Here is a 10,628-nt window from a genome sequence, read left to right as displayed (position 1 = left end):
ATATATATAAAATATATAATATATTATATATATATAATATATATGATATATTAATTATATAAGAGATATATAAATAAGATAAGAGAGAGTATACACTGTATACTTATATATATATACTTATACATAATTATATATATATATAGAGGAGAATATATACTTATATACTTATATATATACTTATACATATATTATATATATATAAGAGAGATATATACTTATATATTACTTATATACTAAGAGAGAAGAGAGTATATATATATATTATATATATATATATATTTAATATATATATTATACATATATAAGAGAGAGTATATATTGTATACTCTATATATACTTATACATATATTAACTAGAGCATATTATCATAATATTACTTTAATAAGAGAGAGTAATATATATATATATATATATATATATATATATATATATATATATATATATATATATATATAGTATCATACATATATATATTATATATATAATATATATATTATATATTAGGCGTAATATATATTATATTATATATAATTATATATCCCATAAGATTTGAGTATGAATATCAATATATAGTGAAATATTCAGATCCGTATTAGAAATGTGATAATATGCATTTATCATAAAGCTATAATTATTTCGATCATTAAATTATTAGTTAATTTTGATTATCCAAAGATCTATTATTAGATTTTTCAAACTCTACAAGCATATTAGCCAACTATATTGTATCCTTATCCATTTTTTAATCTTACATTTTTTTTCTTATATCCCTTTAATATTTGCATATACCTTTCTTATTTTATATGTACTCTTATCCGATTTTGGCATATATGAATGTGATTTTTCTTTTTCAAGAGGTATTCATATTTGTATTTATATCCATGTGTAATTGGTAAGTGTATACTGTGACATGGGGCCCACCCATGTGCTTGTGAAACCGTGTGTGAGGCTAAGCTCTTGGATTCCGCGTGAAGAGCTCACAAGACCAGCAGATTTGGATGTTTGTTTTCAGGTCCACCCGAAAACACAACATATGTTTATAAATACCCTAACCTAGGGTTTCGTGCCTCTGTGCAAGAGAGAAAAGGCAGCGGCTGATTTGATTTTTGCGGCTGAAAAGTGTGCAAGGGGGCGGCTGCAGAGAAGCAAACAGCAGGGGTTTCTTTTGGCGGCTGCTGCAGACACAGAGAACAAAAGCTACAGGGATTTTGGCGGCTGACTGAGAGAAGAAGAAGCAAAGTCCTTTTTGTAGTAGTTCTTTGTTTTGTGCATCCCTTTGAGAGAATATTTGTAAGAGGGATTTGAGAGTTTGTTTGAGAGGGTTTAGATTTGTGATATTGTAAACCCTAGTTGTATCTCTCCCTCTAATAGTAGATCTCTCCTCCTTGCCCCGTGGACATAGGCTATTTGCCGAACCACGTAAAAGTTGTGTTCTTGTCGTGATTTATAATAGCTTGTAGGATCCCTCGACAGGTCAGTCCTAGAACTGATGAGAGGAAGAGCCGATATCTCACTTGGTTGAGATATCCGCTTCAGATTCTTGTTTCCTTGGTGAGACGGGAATTCTTATCGATCTAATCTCTCTTGTTGTGCTGCCGAAGTGCTGCCGAAATTTTCGCTGCGCACAACAAGTGGTATCAGAGCTCCGGGTTGGATTTGGGAGCTTGTTCGAAGGATTCGCTGAAGGATTCCTATTTGAAGAATTAGATCGACAACATGGGAGAAACAAGCACATCAGGATCGTCTCTTTCGAAGGCGATACAGAGTCTGAGCATCAATAATACAAAAATTGATGTTCCGAAGTTCAACGGTAAGATCAATTTCGGTTTGTGGAGGTGTCAGGTGATGGACGCCTTGGATGCACAAAATTTAGAGAAGACTCTTGAGTTACAAGAGAAACCCGCTGATATGGAGGACAAGGTTTGGAAGAAAATGAATAGTAGGGCTTGTGGAGTTATTCGGTCATGCTTGACGCCGGATCTTATTTATGACGTAATGAATGAGACGTCGGCGAAGAGAATGAGGGAAACACTCAATGAGAAGTATCTGACGAAGAGCATTGAGAATCGGCTTCACTTGAAGAAGAGGTTTTACCAATTCAAGATGAAGAGGGGAGTTTCCATTCGGGAGCATGTTAACAACTTCACGAAGCTAATTTCGGATATGGCCAATGTAGATATCATGGTTGAGGATGAAGACAAGGCGATGTTACTATTGTGTTCGTTACCGGAGGATGATTTTGGAACGTTTGTTCTCACTATGATAAATGGAAGAACTACGGTTAGCTACAAGGAGGTGACCTCAGCTTTGGTGAATTATGAGTTGAGGAAGAGTGATGGTGAACCCTCCGAGAAGGCGTTCGAGGCCGTGGTCCAAACCGTCATCCAGGTGATCGCTCAAGATCGAAGTCAAGAGGTGGCCATAGAAATATTGGTAGGAATCAATGTCGCTTTTGCAAAGAAGAAGGACATTGGAAGAACGACTGCCCAAAGTTGAAAGATAAAGCCGGGAATAATAAAGGGAAAGCTATACAAGCTTCGGAAGTGAATGTTGTCAAGGCTAGTGATGACAATTCAGATACAGATTCTTCAGGCTATTCCTGCTCTGCACTACCGTCAGTTTGTTACGCTGACTCTACGGAGTGGATGATGGATTCTGGTGCTACATACCATATTTGCCCTAGGAGGGATTGGTTCTCCAGCTTTGAGGAGTTGGAAAGAGGGGATGTTGAGCTCATGGGTAATGATCATGTATGCCCTATTGGTGGTATTGGTACAGTACTGATCCGAATGTGTGACGGGGTGACTCGGGAGCTGAAGGAAGTGAGATTCGTTCCTCAGTTGACGAAGAATATAATTTCGCTTGGAACTTTGGAGGCAGCTAGCTATAAGGTGATCTTAGAGAATGCTACTCTGAAGGTCATAAAGGGGTCCATGGTGGTGATGCGAGGTGTCAGGGAAAACAACCTTTACTACTTGAAGGGCAAGACAGTAACAGGGGGTCTGGCAGCTTCGATTACCACAGAGGAAGATACTACCAAATTATGGCACATGAGATTGGGACACACTAGTGATAAGTCCCTGCAGGTATTGGCGAAGCAGGGGCTATTGAAAGGTGAAAAGACCTGCAAGATGGAGCTGTGTGAACATTGCATACTTGGGAAGAAGACGAGAGTGAAATTCGGCACCGCTATTCACAATACCCAAGCTATATTGGACTATATTCACACAGATGTTTGGGGCCCTTCCAAACACACATCACTTGGTGGGGCCAACTATTTTGTCACTTTCATTGATGACTATTCCAGGAGGAATTGGGTATACCCGATGAAGCATAAACATCAGGTCCTGGATATTTTTGTGGAGTGGAAGAAGAAAGTGGAGCTGCAGACAGGTAGAAAGGTAAAAACTCTTCGTTCGGACAATGGAGGAGAGTATAAGAGTGATCCGTTTCTACAGTTTTGCCGGGATCACGGCATTAGACGACACTTCACAGTACGTGAGACACCGCAACAGAACGGGGTGGCTGAAAGGTTAAATCGTACCTTGCTGGAGAAGGTGCGATATATGATGAAACAGAGTGGATTGTCAAGATCCTTTTGGGCCGAATCATTGGTTTATGCGAGCCATCTCGTGAATAGGTTGCCGTGCACTGCGATACAGGGGAAGACTCCGTTGGAGCATTGGTCTGGTTCGGTAGCTAGTGACTATGACACCAACTCCAGATAACATTGTATCCATTGAGGCTCCTACAGAGGTGACACTGGGAGGAGATGAGATGACAACCGGGCATTTAGAGGATACAGTGGATGTTGGGACTCAGGAACAGGGTCATGTTCAGGAGTACATTGCAGCTAATAGACCAAGAAGAAACATTCGTCGGCCAGCTAGATATGACGATGTCATGGTTGCATTTGCTTTATCAGCAGAAGTCGTTGATGATTTGGTTCCTTCTACATTCAAGGAAGCAGAGTCAAGCTCTGATTCGATTAGGTGGAGGGAAGCTATGGAGGAAGAGATGCAGTCTCTTCATAAGAACGACACTTGGGAACTTGCAAAGCTACCAAAAGGTAAGAAGGCTATTGGATGCAAGTGGGTGTATGCAAAGAAAGAGGGATCTTCTATTGGGGAAATTAGATTCAAAGCCAGATTGATTACCAAGGGATATGCACATCTAGAGGGCGTTGATTACAACGAGGTATTTTCACCTGTTGTGAAGCATTCGTCGATTCGTATTTTATTGGCATTGGTGGCACAGCTGGATTTGGATTTGGTCCAGATGGATGTGAAAACAGCCTTTCTACATGGAAATTTAAACCTATGGGGTTCAAAGCTGCAGGAAAGGAAGATTTGGTATGCAAGCTGAAGAAGTCTCTTTACGGATTGAAGCAATCGCCGCGACAATGGTACAAGAGATTCGACGGCTTTATGATTGGCCGAGGGTACACGAGGAGCCCATATGACCCGTGTGTTTACATGCACAAGCTACAGAATGGTGAGTTTATCTATTTGCTATTATATGTTGACGATATGCTCATAGCTTCCAGGAATACTTCAGCTATTAGAAAGTTGAAAAAATAACTGTCATTCGAATTTGAGATGAAGGATCTTGGAGAAGCAAAGAAGATATTGGGTATGGAGATTGAGAGAGACAGAGTGAAGGGGAGGTTAAAGTTGACACAGAGGAGTTACTTACAGAAAATGCTGAAGAAATTCAGTTATGATGGCAATGCCAAGGCGGTGAGTACTCCATTAGCTCCCCACTTTAAGCTATCAGCTAAGATGTCACATGTTTCAGTTGAGGACCGGGAATACATGTCCAAAGTTCCATATGCCAATGCTGTGGGTAGCTTGATGTATGCGATGGTATGTACAAGGCCAGATTTGTCACGATGTCACCTGTTTCAGTTGAGGACCGTGAATACATGTCCAAAGTTCCATATGCCAATGCTGTGGGTAGCTTGATGTATGCGATGGTGTGTACAAGGTCAGATTTATTACAGGCCGTGAGCATGGTATCTAGGTACATGCACGACCCCGGGAAGGGTCATTGGGAGGCCATGAAGTGGATTTTACGGTATATCAAAGGTACCGTGGATGTTGGTTTGGTATTTCAGAAGAATGAGAAGAACGGGCAGGATTGTATTGGTTACGTGGATTCTGATTATGCGGGGGATCTGGACAAGCGCCGATCTACTAGCGGATATGTGTTTACACTAGCAGGAGCACCGGTATGTTGGAGATGCACACTTCAGTCTACAGTGGCTCTCTCCACTACGGAGGCAGAGTATATGGCGTTGACTGAAGCTGTGAAGGAGGCTTTGTGGTTGCAGGGATTATTGGAGAACTTGGGGATTGCACAGGAGACCCTTCGGGTATATTGTGATAGCATGTCAGCTATCTATTTGGCGAAGAACCAGGTTTATCATGCGCGCACGAAGCACATCGATGTCAGATTCCATTTTGTTCGTGACGTTTTGGATGATGGAGACGTCATATTGGAGAAGGTCCACACGAAGGACAACCCTCATTTTGTTCGTGACGTTTTGGATGATGGAGACGTCATATTGGAGAAGGTCCACACGAAGGACAACCCTACAGATATGTTGACCAAAGATATTTCAGGTGTGAAGTTTGGTCATTGTTTGGAACTTTTGAACATTCTTCGGTGTTGAGGCCTTTGGAGGCCAATTGGGTGAACTACGTTCGGCTTGATTCCTTAGGCAAGAGGATACATAGGCAGTCTTTCAGATGCAGCCGGGTTTGATTTGATGGGGGTGAGATTAATTTGGTTGGTGTCGGCTCAGTTTTGGGAAAACTTCACCGAGGTGGAGAACTGTGACATGGGGCCCACCCATGTGCTTGTGAAACCGTGTGTGAGGCTAAGCTCTTGGATTCCGCGTGAAGAGCTCACAAGACCAGCGGATTTGGATGTTTGTTTTCAGGTCCACCCGAAAAGGAGCGAAGGAGTGCAAGGTGCTGGGGTGTGCTTTGCGGCTGAAGGAGAAAAACACGAGTGGCAGCAGAAAAGCAAATAGCAGGGGTTTCTTTTGGCGGCTGCTGCAGACACAGAGAACAAAAGCTACAGGGATTTTGGCGGCTGACTGAGAGAAGAAGAAGCAAAGTCCTTTTTGTAGTAGTTCTTTGTTTTGTGCATCCCTTTGAGAGAATATTTGTAAGAGGGATTTGAGAGTTTGTTTGAGAGGGTTTAGATTTGTGAAATTGTAAACCCTAGTTGTATCTCTCCCTCTAATAGTAGATCTCCCCTCCTTGCCCCGTGGACGTAGGCTATTTGCCGAACCACGTAAAAGTTGTGTTCTTATCGTGATTTGTAATAGCTTGTAGGATCCCTCGACAGGTCAGTCCTAGAACTGATGAGAGGAAGAGCCGATATCTCACTTGGTTGAGATATCCGCTTCAGATTCTTGTTTCCTTGGTGAGACGGGAATTCTTATCGATCTAATCTCTCTTGTTGTGCTGCCGAAGTGCTGCCGAAATTTCCGCTGCGCACAACATATACATATATAATTAAGTGTCATATTCAATCTGCATCGTTGCACTCCTAGTGTGGTCCGTTTCACTACAGTGTAATTACATGTATATAAAATATTTATTTACTACATGCATAAATGTATTCTCAATATACTGAAGTATAAAATTAGTACCTAAAATATTACTACCTATTTATTTTATTAGTCCTTGAGTCCATGATATTGTTTTTCTTTTGAGCATAACCATAATGGAAAAAGCTTGCCTTGTAGAAAAGCTATTCTAATTTCTGATTGGAAACGTTACAGACTATTATACTAAAGTGTTGAAAGCTTTGTGTCAAATTACCTGAACAATTTAACATATTGTTAAGTTTAGGGTTAATTTGAAAAAAACCCTCATCATCTTCTGGAATGGAAAGATGCAATAAATCCCCATAATTTATATTACACCGAATCCCTCTGAACCTTAGGAATTGTTGCACATAACCTTGAACTATTTTATTTTACTAAATTTTACATAAAAATTTCTCATTTAATCTCCAGATTAGCATTATTGATAATAACATCTCATGTGACAAGCATGTGCCAAAAAAAAATAAAAAAATTTCTCTTATTGCAAAAAATACTTATTTTTCATTTTTAGTAAAACGATATTTTTTGGGACTAAGAAATCATTTATCATCTTTTTTTCCACTTAATGATGCTAATATGAGGATATTAATATTTAAATTTTTAGGTGAAATATAAAAATTTGATTGGGATTCACTGCAACTGTCCAAAAGTTTATGGGGATTTTCCATATTTAACCCTTAAAATTACTCTAAATTTCTTTATCCTCTTTCAAGCTAACAACTTCCCTGGTCCCTACCCGTCTAAATGGTTCCATGAATTAGTTATCTAGTGCAATAATTCTGCAATAATTTATCCTGCCAAATTTCTGTAAAAATTTAAAAAAAGGGAAAGAAAAACAACCATGCAGAAAATCCATGTGACCGGGATGGCAAGTGATGAAACCCCTGAAGTGGCAATTTCGAAATTTAATCAAGTCATAGGGCGATTTAGTTATAGGTAAAGGACATCCTCGGCCTTTCTTTAAATAGGCTAGATTTAGCCTCTGAGACTCCACAGTGCACTACATTCCGGTTTCCCTTCTTCATCATGGGTTGCCTGGGTGGTTCGGTTCTCCGCCGCCTACTGCTGGCGGTGATTGCAACGGAGATGCTGCAGGTTGTTGTAGCAGTTACTGAACAGGATGAGGCCGGTTCATTGAACAGAAGTAGTTTTCCAGCTGGCTTCGTCTTCGGAACTGCCACCTCATCTTATCAGGTAAATTTTTTTTTATGTTACTGATGTCGGAAGGTGGGTGAAATATTTATTGATTTCTGTTTTTTTTTTTTGGTAGATTGAAGGCTGTGCAAATGAAGGTGGGAGAGGGCCGAGCATATGGGATACATTCACGCAAAAGCATCCTGGTCACTCTCTTATGCACAGACACGCACTACAGTTTTCTGAGCTCTTTACTATTAATTTTATTTTGGAAGATTAATTGGAAAAGTACGATCAAAATCATGAAGTTTTATAACATCGGCATAAACAAGCGCGCTTGTTGCGTTAGCACAGACTAGACTCCTTTTGGTTGTCAAAAGGTTCAGTCTTGGGCCTAGTCCTAACCCTTGGTTATCCTACTTTGGGCCTAATCATACTTTGTGATTTTATTTGAGTCCTAACCCTTGGTTATCCTACTTTGTTGAGCACACAAACAAGCAACCCAAGAAGAGAGAGAGAGAGAGAGAGAGAGAGAGAGAGAGAGAGAGAGAAGATTAGATAGTTTTTTCCTTGGTTCCGCAAACATGCCTATCTTCATTGTCCCTCACCAAGGAAAATCAGTTATCTTCAGAAACTGATAAAAGTTTTAAACAACACTAACTTGTAGACATTTAGTCACTTAGCAGCACTTAAGAAACCTGAGAACACTCATTACTCAAGTGCTCCATGACAGGAGCGGATGCAGATACAAACAAAGAAGAGCATTTGCACCCATAAGAATATGAAAATTACATTGTAAAACCTACCAAACTTTTAAATTCCCCCATAATTACTATATGTTCACCCCAACCCTTACAAAACGTTGCCGATATGAATGTTAGCCAATTTAATTTAGGAATTTAAACTATTTGCTAAGAATGTTATTTTGAAATATTATGTTTTAATTTTTGGGTTAATAGATGCTTGCCGCTCGCTCCTCTAAGAAGGTTCCTATTTGATCCCCCGGCCATTGCTCTAAGAGACTCCCGTCACTTACCTCATCTCACACACACACATAGAGGATTAGAATGGGTTAATATGCAAGAGCTATTTCTCTGCATTGCATTCAGGTCCAGCATTGCTTCAGAGAATGTAATTGTAGTTAATGCTTTCTTCAAGCTGGGTCAAAAAATTGAAGGAGATTCACTTTTATTATAAGTTTGATGACCTCCCTGCTGATATTAAAAAAATATCTTGGATATGTTAGCATGGCTTTTGTTGATGATGGCAAAAAGGGTCTTGTCCTTGTGCTGGTATTGCGGTCTTGGATATACAAAGAGGATGATGATGAGGAGGAGGAGGAGGAGGAGGAGGAGGAGGGGGAGGTTAAAGAGGATGAGGAGGAAGAGGAAGAGGAGGAGGAGGTTAAAGAGGATGAGGAGGAAGAGGAAGAGGATGAGGAGGAGGAGGGAATACATTCTCTGAAGCAATGCTTGACCTGCATAGCCATTTCCATTTCGATTTTGAATGCTTCCTTCTGCTTGGCTAGAGCATCCTCAATGATTTTGGCTATTTGCTCGGTGTTGACCATAAACACTTCCCGAGCTTGTCCTATGCTAGACGTTGTATCGTCAGAGGCGATTGCGGAATAAGAATCCGAGAGTTCGTCACCGGAATGTATTCCTTCGTAGCCACCTTGGTGATCATTATGTCCAACGGTTTCTAGCTGAAGGGCAGATATTTGTTGGGTTATTCCCGAACTAACTCTTCTTCCTAGAGAGAAATTAGGGTTGGAACCACTTGAAACAATCAGAGATTTTCCCTTATTGACCATGTTGATGATAACTTCTGGAAATTCATCATCGCGAGCAACCGATCCTCTTTGGTGGGAACGCCTTGATTTGGGCTTCGTCGTTCCATCGGAGATTCTCTCGATTACCGAGACCCTCTGCGGAGCGGTCTTGGGGCAGCTACATGCTGATAATACTGCCCTGATAATTTTGATACACGGACAGTGAGAGTCCGCTTCCCGGGTACTTCTCTTTCGAGATTTATTTGTACCCCCAGCCTGATAGTACAACTCATCGACGTTGCGGTCGGAGTAACCTATCGGCCGCTCACATGGATTCTCAGGTATAACGCGTTCGTCTGTCTGACGCGTTTTCCTCTGAGTAAACATTACCTTGTTGGCGTCTGCAAGAGTCACACGTTTGGAATCACACCTTTGTGAGGGTGAAACCTTAACGGGCTCCTGATTTTCTGCACGCACCGCCAAGCGGGCCGTTGCAGAAATCAATTTGTTAGGAGGTCGCGTACGACCCCGAGTCCGGATGTTGCCTCGAAGCTCCTTCAACGATCTCTAGCTTTCCTTAACAAGCGCTTTTCCTCGATTCTCGGGTAGGGCACCGATACGATCCTTCAGAGGAATCCTGAACTTGGGGAAATCCACGCTGCGGTAGGGCTTTACCGGAGGTTCGGGATCTGAAGTTGACGAAGGCCGGAGAGCAACTATGTGCTTTTCACACAAGGGTCCGAGCATGCGCAAGCAAGGCGCGGCGCTTCTGGATTCGCTCCTTGAGAGTAGAGCGGGTTCTTTGGACACGACCCCATCCGTTAATTGGAGATCGAGAGGAGGATTCCGATGCTGGTCGTGGCGACAGATTAGCCACTTGGCGCTTTCTGAGCTCCAGATCTGCTTGGTAATGGAGACCATCCATCTGATCCAAAGCCTTGGCGAATTGGCGCGCGAGGCGTTGTCGTTTCCTTTGACGTGCTCTCTTTGATAGAGTTGGCGCGCCTTCAATAGTCGACTCCTTAATCGTGAAGGAGTTCAGATCTGCAAATTTGGCTTCATTGAACGCCGGTGGATCATTGCAAGGTGCAACAGCAACAG

The 10,628-nt window shown here is 41.3% G+C and overlaps 1 protein-coding gene across 1 annotated transcript; it reads left to right on the top strand.

Moving 5' to 3' along the window:
• Positions 7,629–8,176, top strand: LOC109843863 (putative beta-glucosidase 9). Its single transcript, XM_020412822.1, has 2 exons — positions 7,629–7,816; positions 7,893–8,176. The coding sequence occupies exons 1-2, from the start codon at positions 7,649–7,651 to the stop codon at positions 8,034–8,036; spliced, it is 312 nt and encodes a 103-aa protein (XP_020268411.1). The 5' UTR covers positions 7,629–7,648; the 3' UTR covers positions 8,037–8,176.

The sequence above is a fragment of the Asparagus officinalis genome, chromosome 5, assembly GCF_001876935.1.
Source record: "Asparagus officinalis chromosome 5, Aspof.V1, whole genome shotgun sequence".
NCBI lineage: Eukaryota > Viridiplantae > Streptophyta > Magnoliopsida > Asparagales > Asparagaceae > Asparagus > Asparagus officinalis.
The sequence above is the reverse complement of the archived record's forward strand: the minus strand, read 5'-3'. Positions and strand labels throughout refer to the sequence as shown.